The following is a 13615-nucleotide window of genomic DNA, read 5'->3' on the forward strand; positions in this document are numbered from 1 at the left end:
ACTGGGAGAAGTCACTTCTGCTCCCAGCAGGGCTTGGACTCGGTTCCCGCCGCGGGTCCCTGGGGACGGCTGGGCACCAGGGCAGGGATCAGAAGGGACAGTGGTGCCCGGCGCCCCGGGCTGAGCCAGCAGCCCCGCTGTGGCTGGTGGTGCCCCAGTCGCTGCAGGACAGGCTGGCCCACTCCAATGGCACTTCCAGCACAGGTAGAAGAGACCTCACACTCCCCATCCTCAATAGCAGGGGCTTGGCTTCTCACTCCATGTTCCCTCTAGCAGCAGCCTGGCCTCCTCGCAGGTCCTTATAGGGGAGCCTGGCCTCCTCCCAGGCTCCTATAGAGGAGCTTGACCATCCCATAGGTCCTTACAGGAGAGCCCGACCTCCCCACAGGTCCTTATAGGGGAGCCTGGCCTCCTCCCAGGCTCCTATAGAGGAGCCTGACCATCCCATAGGGCCTTATAGGGGAGCCTGGCCTCCTCCCAGGCTCCTATAGAGGAGCCTGACCATCCCATAGGGCCTTATAGGGGAGCCTGGCCGCCTCTCAACCCCTACGGCGGCGCCGCACCGCGACTCGGTATGTCCCTCCGTCCCTCCCGTACCTGCCGCGCTGCTGATTGGACGAGAGCGCCTGGGGGGGGCGGGCCCGCCCCTTCCGCCACCTCCCCGAGCCGCCGGGGCAGCGCCGCAGCGGCGGGGCGCAGCGCGGGGGCCATGGCCGAGGCCGTGAGGGGCCCCCGCAAGGCCCGCGCCAGGAGCAGACCCAAGGTAGGCCGGGGCCGGGGAGTGCCTCACGGTATCGCACCGCCGTCCCGGGGCGGGGGGTCTGGGCCCAGCGGCGGGTCTGTCACCGCCGCCTCCTGTTTGTGGCGGCTCCGGGCGACGGTTGCAGCAGCGAGGTGGGTTTAGTGCAAGGGGGTGGTGTGGGGGGGTGTTATTACGCACCGAGGGACCTTGGTCGAGGGGTTTGGCTCGTGTTTAGGGTTACTGCTTTTTTTTTCGTTTGTTTGTTTTTTAAAGCAAGGGAAGAGTGGCTGCTGTGGGCGGTGTTTGTATCCGTGTTTGTCCTCTTCTGCTGAAAGCAGTGAGGCCGGGGGAGTGTGGGTTTTTCTAAGGAGGCTTCTGAATGTCTGCGCTTTTCTGGAGCGATGTAGGAAGACCTAGAGTAGTTGGCAGGCAGGTGAAGGGTTGATAGGCCCTGTGCTGTGAAAAGGTGTAAACAAACCTTTTATTCTTACGGTGTATGGTCTTCTCAAATAGCTCTGCACAGCCAGACGGCTGGGGTTGCCTCTGCAGCGAGAGCAAGCTCAGGCAATAGAACTTATCGGTGTTTAGCAGTGTTTTACAGCTTACGACAGTCTTACTCCATCTCATATGTATAGGTTTGGCTTTGAAATGCTCAGAATATGAGGCTGCGTATAGCAGTTGTCAGTGTTGGATAGGATGAGAGGAAACGGCCTTAAGTTGCGCCAAGGGAGGTTTAGACTGGATATTAGGAGAAATTTCTTTGCTGAAAGAGTGGTCAGGCCTTGGAACAGGCTGCCCAGGGAAGTGGTTGAGTCACCATCCTTGGAAGTATTTAAAAGATGTGTAGATGAGGCGCTTAGAGACATGGTGTATGTGTGGGTGTGGTGGTGTTGGGTTGATGGTTGGACTTGATGATCTTAGAGGTCTTTTCCAACCTTAATGATTCTGTGATTGATTCTTCATTAGTCACTGGTGCTACAGTTGTTAAGTATCACTCTTCCTAGGTTTTAATCCTGTTGTGTGTTCCTTGTTCATGATGTTAGTACCGACAGCTTTCTGGAAGCTTTGCTTTCCTTGCAGCTGTGCTACACAGAATTTCAGTAGTTTGTGGAAATAATCTGAACTGAAATATGTTGCCTCAGAGTTGAGCCAAAATGGAAATATTTCCCTTAATTGCTTAACTTCTACATGTTGTAAACTGCACCACATAGAGCAAAGGCATTGAAGTCATGGCTGTTAAAGCCCTCTAAAAATAAATTAATGGATTAATTGACCACTGTTTTGTAAAACAAGGGTTAGATCCAAGTATCAACTTGTATTCCTGAACTCAAGGCAAGTAAAGATTGGAGGGAAGAGCAGTCCCAGAAGAATAAGTGTGTCATTGTTTTTGTTTTGATTTAGCCCCATAGCATGAGCAAGGCGGTTAACTCCAAAGACTGCTGCTTAAGAGAATCAGTTCCCTGCAGGAAGGCAGTGAGTCAGAGATGACGCTGGTAGTTCATTAACGACACGTGTACGGTGACTCCAGCGGCCGCTGTCTTCGGCCGTCCCTTCCAGGTGTAATTCACTGTGAAACAATTCACTGGCCATGTCACGTGTGAGAATCCAGAATCCTTCAGTGTTACACATGACCCATTCCTGGTATTTTTGTTGCTATTATTATGCTCAGCTCTGTTAATAGGCAGAGGTGTTTAAGAATGCAGTTTGGGGCCCAGTTACATTAAGAACTTTGCCATTCCTGTGCCTCAGAAAAAGCCATAATCCTTTGAACAGCTGAAATTCTGGTGAGCTGGGGGAAAGGCTGGCTCAGCTGCGGAGCTGCCAAGTGGTAGAATGGAGCCCAGGGCTTTCTGAAAATTGTAGCCCCAAACTTAAGCTTGTCCAGCACCAGTAACACCAGACTGATTCAAACACAGTGAGGTGGCAAAACCAGTGAACCTGGAACTGGTGAAGATGAGGCTGTATGTCTGTTTGCATGTCCGTCAGTAGCACTCAGTTACTCCAGAGACGTCTCCTGAAAAATAAGAGGTGTCCTTAGAGCTTGAGGTGTCGTTCACTGATGTGCTAGGAGAGGAGAATGGTTAAGCACGGGACAGGGCTAACGAGCAAGTGTCGTCTTTGACTTAAAGGCTAAACCCTCAGGAGAGAACAGCAGGTTTTGCTTTCATGTTAATTTAGGACCTGATTTCTGTCATCCTTTCTCAGATGAAATCCCTGTTAACGATTATGGCATTTTTCTGCCTTGGAAAGTGAGAACTGAAAGGCACTTCGTAAATTTTAAAAGAAACTATTTTATCTAACAGTAGCATTTGGGAGAAATACAGAGTGCTACTCAAAGATAAAGAGAGTTTCTTCTGAACAAGGACTGCAAGAGGGAACTTTGAGATTGTAGAGGGGAAAGGACCAGCATGTGTTTGTAAAGTATGCGGATCAGTACACTGTCAAAAATACGATCTCGTGATGTAGTATCCTGTGGAAATTACTGACTTTGAGTTAATTGTCAGGACAGTTTTATTATAACTACAAGCCCTAGTTTAAAGAATTGTGCTAATCTATTTTTAACCTCTCACCTGTAGCTTTAGCTAGCCTTGCAGTGTGTCAGAAGTGTTTTGTGATCAGAAGTGTTTACAGCTTTTAATACACTGGAAAACGCAGTCTGAAAGCAAAGCCAGCGTATTGCCATTTTGTAAATGAGCTGTGAGCATATGCTTGATGTAAAAGTAGGCTTGAGATTGAGGTTAGCTGGGGCTTTCATTTGAGCTGTTTTCATATATGCCCTTTCATAAGGCGAAATCACAACAGATGCTTAGTGAAAGCACATGTGATACTGTCAGCAGGTTTCCAAAACTATCAGCTTTTCCTCAATCACGGAAAAGTATTGAGAGCTTTTCCTAATTTCATCTGTGTTCTTTGTTATATTATCTGGGTCATCAAAAGTGGAGCGCTGTAACCTGACTCTTCATTTTGCTTCTAATAAACTGGTAGGTGTACACAAACAATTTACAAATTGCCAAAACACTTTGCCGATTTTTTATTTTGCAAATTGGCAAACGATTTACAAATTGACAAAACCATTGTTGATTTCCTGTGCAGTGTTATTTCCCATGCTGTGCTTTGGGAAGGAGGCTAATCTACACCTTAGACTAGGTTTATGGGAACTGCTTACTCCCAAACTGATCTTAATTTAGAAGTGGGCAATCCGTTTACAATTTTAACGTCACCGCTAAGTTTTTCTACATCTCTAGTGTGTAATAGCTATTGAAAATAGGTGTTTCAGTAATTGTACAGATGTTGTGATGGTTTTAGAATGTAATTAGGGGATGCATTCCAGACTTTGTTTGTTCTGAAGGTACTTTTTTGAAAATAATTTTTCATTCATTAAAACATTTCTGTAAAACTTAAGACGAATCACAAAGTAACTTTTTTTTTTGTAATATGGTGAAACCTAATGACTCTTTTTAGAGATCAGGGTCCTGCTATTTTGATTATTTTTTGTGTTAATGAAACATTCTGTCCTGTGATATTTATAGCTTTTTATGTAGAAATGTTGAAACATTGTTCAAGAACTGACCAAGAAAATAGATACTGATAGACAGTCTTCAAAGGGCAGCTAAAGAACAAGCAACTGTTTGGTACATTTGTTTTTACCTTTACTATTATGAAAATTAATGTGATAAGAGGAGCTTTTGGAGTTGTGATGTTGACAAATACTAGTTTTGGTGATGGTGGGATTTGGGATGTGAGGGGGAGAGATTCATTTGGTAGTGACACTGTTAATTTTTTTTTTTTCCTAGGAAAAAAAGAAAAAAAGTGAGGAGTCCCAGCTACAAGAGTCTGATGATGTCTTCTTCCCGCCCGTGGCAGAAGTGTCTTCTCGAGCCAGTAAAGTGCAAGTGGAACATCCTGCAGAATTTACAGAAATTCGTCTCAGTGATGAAGTAGAGGATGGAAAAACTATAAATGATGTGTGCGACATCCCCCAGAGTAATTTATCTTCAGCAAATGAAGGGTCTTCAGCAGTGACTCTAGAGCCTCCCACAGATGCAGGAGAGCTCAAAGCTGATCCTCCCCATGAGGAATGTGGGGAGGATGTTGAGAAGAGTGGAAAAAGCAAGTCGGACAAACCTGAGAGCCCTGTGGAGGCGGTTGCTAGCGGATCAGGAAACTCTGATTTATTGAGTAGTACCTCTCATTCCAGTGCTGCTGGCTCTCAGACAGCCTTTGTACAGGACAAAGGAACTGAAAACGTACAAGATGTTAAAAATCCTGTTGTCCATTCTTCAGAGAAGTTTCCTCTTAGTATCTCACAGCTCTCGGAGAAATGCAAAACACGTATTCAGCATTCGGGATTGAAACCAGTTTATCCAGACTTGTCAGCTGAATTGTCCTATGAGAGACCCACCGTAATAGCAGTTAAACCGCTGTTGCACAATGAAAGGCTGTATCCAGAGCTCCCAACCGAACCAGAACTGGTGCCATTTACTAGAGAACAGCTGAAAATTTTTGAGCCGTGTTCATGGTTGGAGAATGTTGACTCCTATGCAGAGGAATTTGAAAGTGTTGCTCATCAGGACAGGCATGAATTTTATGAACTGCTCCTGAACTACATGCGCTGCAGGAAGCGGCTGTTGCTGGCTGAGGCAGAGCTGCAGGCTATGACGACAGACTGCCAAAATGTTAAGGGGAGATTATGGACTTTTAAAGAAGAACAGAAAACTGTGCAGGTGCTGTTGTTGAAGCTACTTTTGAACCCAAACTATTTGGACGTGATTCCAGACATTAATTTTACTTGCTGTCACGTTTAGCGTATTTAAGCTGTTTTATTCTAAAAGAGATGATTGCCTTTGCTTTTCTGTCTCCACTGATCGCCAGTACTTCAAAGTATCATCCTGTTGAGATTTAAGACAGTTTATTGTTTGATTTTTTTTTTTTTTTTAAAAACCCTGACGAGTGTAGGGTAGTGGGATCTCTGTTAGTGATCTTTTCTGGAGTTGGACATGTTTGTAGTCAGTCAGAATGAGCCTGTGTACAGCCAGTTCTGCCTGTAGTGTTGGGTGAGGTTTGTGCCGCGGTACTTGGGGTAGATGCAGGAGATACGCGGTGCAGTAGGACTTCAGAATGACTGTAGCGGTGATGTCCCATCTGGTCCGCTGCCTGCAGTTTTTATTGACGTCATTCCTCTCTGTCCTGCTGTCAAGGCGGCAGCTGCAGAGGAGCTTGAGTCATGCTCATGGGCGACCCTGTTGCTCAAAGCATAGGGAGTGTGAAGTCCATCCGCTTTCAGTAACTGTTGCTCCATAAGTGGTGCTGTGGTTTTAGCTACTTCCAGGGTGGTCATGGTTCTCGGTAGCGTTTCTGTCTGCAAACCAGAGGCGTCTGGGGAGCTCTTTGGTGCACGCATCAGAAAATTTTTTCCCCCAAACTCATTCTGTGTAACTTGTTTTTGGAGCTGGACGTTACAGTGGGAGGGAATGAAATTGTTCTGGCGCTCTGATGCTGTTTATAGCCAACACACCATCAAAATTGTCCAAGGGTGCTAAGTACCTATGTATGTGGTGGCTTTTACTATTGTTTCTGTGAGTGCAGTGCCTCTCCAGTGCAGCTCTTAGGAGTTGAGACCTTGAGGGACTTTCACTGAACAGATTTGACTCTTTTCCTTTTTACTAGGGAATAACAACCCATATCACTGAACCTCACTGGGCTCTCAGTTTTGTGTTGATCACTTTCTACACTGAAAGCAATTTTGGTTTCACTCTTACATCCCCGCTGGTCATGACACAGTTGGCCAAGCTTGCTGCTTGCTTTATTCCATCCTGATTCACTACGTATTTATTGTATGTTCACAGTAATTGTTGTCTTTATACTAATTTAAAATTCTTATTCTACTAACTTAGGAAACACAGGGATACTTTCAAGTTAAGCTTCCAAAGTGCTGATTCTGAAGCGTGTTTCCTGATTGTGTAAAAGAATAATAGGAATGTTATGTATTGTGGTTTTCTTGTGCTAAAGAATTAGAGATAGGACAGAGGAAGACTAGTTTCAGCTTTTAATTCCGGTTTGGGAAAAAGTTAGACCACAGTTCATTTCTGAAAATTTTAAATGTATAATGGGAAATTGCTGTAAATATTCAGTTCTGGGAGCTTAGAAAAAAATTTATCTTGTTTCAGTAGCTATTTCAGCTTTAAAATAGCAGATCCAAATATTTATGGAAATCTATAAACTGAGAAGCAGGTGCTCTCACTGGGGAGTAGAGAGACCTGGTTTTGTATCACTGACAGATGTGAACAGACAGGTCACTTCACATCTGTTTCTAAATCTGCGTTATTGAAGGTTTATAGAGTCATTTTGTCACAAGTCAGGGATATGCATCTTCAGTAATCAGCAGCTCTAAAAAGTATGTAGGATGTTCCGACATGTTTGTCTTTTCCACCTGTGAAGCGGCCCCTTTTATTAAAGCATTGAAATCTGTTGAGGGGAGGGATCTGTCAAGGTTAATTTCTGTAAGCACACTTGACCCGACAAAATGACAAAGACCCTTAAATAAAATAATTGCTTTCTTTTCAGGGTGTCTGTGCAGATCAGTGCAAAGTGACAGGTCATCATCGCTACCAGACAGTGGAGCTGAATGAAAGTGTGTTGGGGGAACTGAAAAAGCTGTTTGAAGCCAAAGCAGAGCATGTGCATCAGACACTGGCGCTGCACTCGTACACTTCGGTGTTGTCCCGCTTGCAAGTGGAGTCATATGTCTACAGGTTGCTCAGCAGCTCGTCCCTGCTGAGATCAGTGGCTCTTCAGCAGCAAGAACAAGGTGTGTTGCTGATCTAGACCGCTCCCCATGCTGTTTAGGGTGCCCAGCACCTTGTTCGTGTGCAGTTTTGGAGTCTTGTGGTGGAATTTGTATACTGGAGTGTTTCTCCTCTGATAGTAAAACCTGCTGATCTTATGTAGGGGTCAGTGAAACCTTTTTCTCACAGGAAAAACTCCAATTCTCTTACCTTATTCACCTGGAGAGTGGAAGCTGAATGCAGGAGTGCTGCCTTCTGTCTAGGCTGTATACTGCCGCTGATTACTGTAAAGGAACACTGGGTGGGGTGGAACACCCAGACTCTAATCTCTTGTTGTCAGAGGCAACGTATAATACAGTCCCTTTTCCAAATTGATTATGCACAATTCTAAAACCAGCTGGATATTTTTCCTGCTTTACTTCCTCTTGGAAGGCCATTTGAATCTTGCAGCTCTAATGCTTGGAAATCTTTTTGGTTTTCATCCTAAGTGTATTACTTATTTGGGTTTGTGCCAATATAATCTTTTAGCTAAAGTATTCCTCCCCCTTCCTCCCCAGATATTTATCCTTCCTAGTCCTCCTCCCTTTGCCCCCCACCTCCCAGATAGTTTATATGTGTAGTAAATGGTGGTTCTTACAAAGTTTATGTTGAGGGAAGGCCTTTTATGAGAGTAACCATAGTATATTCTTCTTGTAATTAGCGTCCAGTGCTTAATTATAACATTAAATGAAGTACTCTAAGTGTTGTTCTCTGTCAGATTTAGCAAGCAGCTGTGTTGAAATATCTTGCTTTCTGTGTCTATAGATATCAAGCTTTCTATATAGCCCCAAAACCACTACTTATGCTACTCTTCTAAGAGCTGCTCGTCAAAGCTTCTTAATTCTGTTTTTAATTTACAGTTTCAAAGCAGTCAGAAAATCTTTCTTCAGACTTGGGCCACTTGAAGGAATGTATCAGCGTCCTTTTCAGTTTCACTCGCAGAGTTATCGAAGATCCTCAGTTTCAAAGCGACCTTCTCATGTGGCTGCAGAGACTGGTGAGGGAGTAAGCATGGGTATATCAGTTTGATCCAACACGTGGGATGAATTCAGGAGTCATTTCTGAAAGTGTTACTGTTTCTCTCACTGTCCCACATGCAATGATTTTTTTGGGTTTGTTCTACCTGAGGAACAGAATCTGTTAGTGAATCTGTAGAACGAATTCCCTTGCCTGACGAAGTCAGTGGAGGTCAGCAGCATTAATGAGGACTGGTACCTGAGCAGCCAACACTGCTCAAAGTGGACTGAATAATCAATATTCATTATGCTTTTACTTATTTTGAAACTAAAACTATCAGACTTACTTTAATTAAGTAAATTAATTTTTAATGCAATTGTAAAGTAAATAATTTTTCAAAGAAAACGGTTTGTGGCTCATAAGCCAAGCAAGCAGACTTTTAAATATTGTTCTCCTGTAACTTGCTCTGAAAATGGAGGCTTGTTGTAAAGCATGGGAAGAGAAATGAAAAAACAGTATTTCTCTAGTTAGCAAGACTATAAAGGAATGAACCTTGAAATCGTTTACAAGATTCCAATACACTTCCCTTTAGGTGTCAGTGTTGCAGAGAATTGGCTGTCCAGGTGACCATCTCTTCCTCTTCAACCACATCCTTCGGTGTCCAGCTGGGATCAGCGAATGGGCTGTTCCGTTCATTCAGGTGTGAATGTTTAATTCTTCATTGTCGGAAGGTTGGAGTGGGAGTGGAGTGGGTAGGAGAGGAGAGTGTCTTGTGCCTGGTCAATCCCTCATGACCGACACCATGTTTCCAGGTGTGTGGAATCATGGTAACAGTGAGGGGTTTGTCAAGGGATGTATTTACCCACGTTAGCCCAACCATGAGCAGGTTAACAGGGAAACACACTTCTCGTTCTTGGCTAGAGAGACCCCGTGAAAGGGAGTCAAGGAGGTGCGGTGCGGCTCAGGCGGCCTCATGCAGCAGCAGGTTTTGAGAGTGCTCTCCAAAAAAAGGAAAGAATATTTAGACTTGAAGCAGCAACTGGATATGAGACAAGTGAGATTGGAGCCAGCTCGGTAGCGTATAAGGGATGAGGAAGAGCAGATTTTTATATCTTGTACGTTGAAATGGGACTGGTTTCCCTGGAAAATTTATTAGTTAGGTAATTTCAAGGGCAAGGGTTCACTTTGTATAGAACAGAGGGAGTGCAGGTATCCAAAGGCACTAGGGAGTTCTTGCAAAGAACATTTTTACTCCTCCAAGTGAGGAAGATGTTGGAAATCTAGCTGTAGGAAAAGGATTGCAATTACACTAATAGGGGAAAGGCAAGCAATGAAATAAAAGGATGATTGGAGGTAGCGTCCTAACTTCCCATGTGCTCAACATTCCAATTCCCCTTGGTGCCAATGTACACATGAAATGAAGAGAGAAGTTGTCTTTTTGTGAAGCTTTTGATTTTTTTTTTCTTTTTCCTCCTTTATATTAATTTCTATACACACTTCTTTTGGAAAACTCCCAATATTTTGCCATAGCAATACTTTCTCCAGGGTGCGGGAACTGTCTTTTATGGATACTTCTTAGTCTGAACAAAAAGCTAGTGAAAAATGTGAAAAAATTTGAATTTCTCTGATAAAACTAATTTTCCCTTTGTTTTACTTGGAGTGTAATTTTATTTAGATTTACTTAGATTTTATTTTTTTGCGTTTAATTTCAGATCAAGGTCTTGGGTAACCCATCAGGTGTCTTTCATTTCATGCAGTCTCTTGCCTTGCTTATGTCTCCTGTCAAGTAAGTATGAATATGATTTTGTAAATATGTTTTGATTATTTAAGAGTAGAAAATACGACAGAAGATCTGCTTGTAAAACCGTGAAAGTTCATTGCAGGCAAAGTCATAAAAGCAGGCACAAATAAGAGATTCACAGTTTAATTCAAACTCCTTTTACTCGTTTATCTTCAAATACAGCTTTGGCAGTACATTCTCCTGCTGTGCACAGTATGATGCAGCTTGCTTTCAGCTGTCAAATAGCTTGTGAAGGTTGACATACCCACATGCTTTGTTACTGTGACTTCTGAAATAAAGTTCTTGCCGTGCACGATGGCCTGTTTGCTATACTGTCTCTGCAACAGAAGTCCTTGAGTAAAGGGTTTGCTAAGTCGGTGTGTGTGCTGATTGGGCTTCTTAATTTATTTTTCATCCTTTTTTTTTTTGTTATCTAGAAGGAATAAATGGTGCTTGCCTCCCCCCCCACCCCGGCCCAAATTTTAATGTCAAAGAATCAAACTGCTGGTATTCAGGGTTGTCACTGTGGTCTTGATAGTCTTTGACCCTGAGTTAAGTGGAAGTCCTCTATATTGGAGCCTATTATTTTAAAGGGTTTTGTTTTCACTTCTCCTGTCTAGAGCTGCCTGGGGAAACAAGTGTATCCTGAAGGCACGCATATTGCCAGTGCATTTTGATCCTTGTGTTTTGAACAAGGGCTAACTTAAGGTGTCTGGAGTGGTGCTCTCAACTGTTGATACAAGAACGCAGAGCCTCCATAATGGCTGTACTTCCTGGTAAAAGAGCTGAGCCTTGTCTGTTACAGCTGCTGCTTGTCAGGAACAAGTTTGAATTTTGAATTTGGTTTTTGAAATCAGTATCTTAAAACTTACATTTCATTTGTAATAGGTTCATATGATCAGAGTGTAAGTTCAAGGAGATCAGGAGGGAGATACTATGGCGGAGTTTTGTGGCACTGTGTGCAGAGTTCTGCCGGTGCATTTCAAGCTAAAAGGAAGTTGGATGTTAGATTTTAACTTAGAATCATAGAATTGTTTAGGTTGGAAAAGACCTTTAAGATCATCAAGTCCAACCGTTAACCTAACACTGCCTAGTCCACCACTAAACCGTGTCCCTAAATGTCCATCTACACGTCTTTTAAATACTGCCAGGGATGGTGACTTCCCTGGGCAGCCTGTTCCAATGCTTGACAACCCTTTTGGTGAAGAAAGTTTTCCTAATATCCAATCTAAACCTCCCCTGGTGCAACTTGAGGCCATTTCCTCTTGTCCTATTACTTCTGGGGAGAAGAGACCGACCCCCACCTCGCTACAACCTCCTTTCAGGTAGTTGTAGAGCGCGATGAGGTCTCCCCTCAGCCTCCTCTTCTCCAGGCTAAACACCCCCAGTTCCCTCAGCCGCTCCCCATCAGACTTGTGCTCCAGACCCTTCACCAGCTTCCTTGCCCTTCTCTGGACACACTCCAGCACCTCCATGTCCTTCTTGTAGTGAGGGGCCCAAATCTGAACACAGGATTCGAGGTGCTTCAGAACAAGCCAGGATGCCGTTGACCTTCTTGGCCACCTGGGCACACTGCCGGCTCATGTTCAGCTGGCTGTCAACCAATACCCCCAGGTCCTTTTCTGCCGGGCAGCTTTGTGACATGCTTGTTAATTTCTTGTTCTTGTATCTGTGGTTTTTTTTTTTTAATATCTTCTTTTAACTAAAAGATGACTTAGTTCAGAATTTCTAATTTTCTAATTTTTTGTAAACTTGATTTTTCACTTCAAATCAGAAATCGGGTGGACTTCATGTGCCATATGAAACCAAGTGAAAGGAAAAGTTCCTCTTCATCTGGGAAAGAATCTGGAAACTGGACCCTGGTAGATGAAGGAGGAGAAGAGGTACAGCAAAAGACTACTTTTTTTTTCTTTTCTTTTTTTTTTCCTTTGTGCTTTTGCTCAAGATTGTGGTATTGATTTTGTGAAATGGAGAAAGAAAAACTGACGTTCAGTTAAAAAGCATCATTTGAAACTTAGATCTATTTTACTCTCCTTTTATCTCTGTGATACAACTGTAGATAGTGAAGCTTCCAGGATTGAGTATTAACAGATAGAATTTAAACATTTGAGCTATTGCATGCAAAAGGAGAATGGAAGTAGACGTATGTTTGCATAGGAGCTTCCCTTCAGAAGCTGGTTGGACTAACACAGCGTTGCCTCTAGGTCTGTTTCCTAGCTGATGAGGGCTTCTATGTAGAAGCACAGAAGAGGAGTTTAGAAGGTTGTGTGTGTGAAGGAGAATTAATTTGGACTTTCTTTGTTTTCCTCTTACAAGCAAACTGTAATCAGTACAATAGTGAAGCCCTTCTACCATGTGTTGTATTGTATATATTTATTAAAGCTACTAAAAGCGACTGTATTTGTCTATAGGATGAGGATCCTGAAACAAGCTGGATTCTGCTTTTGGAAGATGACTTGATTTCCCTCTTGTCACAGTTTCCATTTTGTGAGCTCTTTCAGCAGTTCCTTGGATTTAAGTCTGGAGGTAAATCAGTTGTTAAAGAGTTATTCTTCATTTTGCTTATGCTAGTTATATTAACGACTAAAAGTGCCAAGAATGCTACTGCATTGTGAGAGTCTCTGAGTGAAGTAATAATGAACCTGTGCAACGGCTCACTGACTAAATAGATGAGGTGGAAGCGTGTGCCATGAGTATGGCAAAACGTTAGAGTCCTTTCCTTAGTTTTGATCTGCCTTGGTAGTTATACTCACAGATGTGCTTTTGGAACTAATTTTTCCTCTTTGCCTCTTAGCTGTAATGTTACGGTGATTTTTCTCCCATTACTTACTAATTCTTTATTTTGATAAATTTCTGGACAAGTACATAAGATAACGGCTTGCTGGAGGTCTTATAACCTGCATAGTTTGTTTGTACTTTCATACTTAACAGGTATTTATTGTTCATTTTGTAAACAAAACATAAATTTCAGTTCACTATATAGCTGGCAAACAATGAATTGTTGCTTTGAGTCCTTGTTAAATTACTTAAAAAAAAAAAACCCCAGAATTCACACTTTTTTTTGAGACTTGTTTTTCTGTCTTTGTCTTAGGTGCTTATTTTCCTGAAAAAACAACTCCACAGGAGATGATGAAGATTTTTGCTTTTGCAAACTCCTTAGTGGAACTTCTGTCTGCTGGGTTAGAAACATTTAACAGAGCACGATACCGACAGTTTGTGAAGCGAATTGGTCGGCTGATCAAGTAAGAGAATATCTTCTGTGTGGTACGATTAAATCTTTTTCATACAGTCTGGTTTAAAGTTCAGAGCTGC

At 43.1% G+C, this 13615-nt stretch overlaps 1 protein-coding gene across 1 annotated transcript in view; it reads left to right on the forward strand.

Moving 5' to 3' along the window:
* Positions 1-642: 642 nt before the first annotated feature.
* The window catches only part of LOC142074833 (ectopic P granules protein 5 homolog), a 56947-nt gene continuing 43974 nt past the window's right edge, over positions 643-13615 (forward strand). The window contains exons 1-9 of the mRNA XM_075135728.1: positions 643-763; positions 4537-5466; positions 7307-7550; positions 8427-8563; positions 9116-9223; positions 10236-10309; positions 12078-12186; positions 12715-12829; positions 13395-13545. Coding sequence (XP_074991829.1) covers positions 710-763; positions 4537-5466; positions 7307-7550; positions 8427-8563; positions 9116-9223; positions 10236-10309; positions 12078-12186; positions 12715-12829; positions 13395-13545 — 1922 coding nt within the window. The 5' untranslated portion in view covers positions 643-709. The remainder of the gene's footprint in view (positions 764-4536; positions 5467-7306; positions 7551-8426; positions 8564-9115; positions 9224-10235; positions 10310-12077; positions 12187-12714; positions 12830-13394; positions 13546-13615) is intronic.

The sequence above is a fragment of the Calonectris borealis genome, chromosome W, assembly GCF_964195595.1.
Source record: "Calonectris borealis chromosome W, bCalBor7.hap1.2, whole genome shotgun sequence".
NCBI classification, from domain to species: Eukaryota; Metazoa; Chordata; class Aves; order Procellariiformes; family Procellariidae; genus Calonectris; species Calonectris borealis.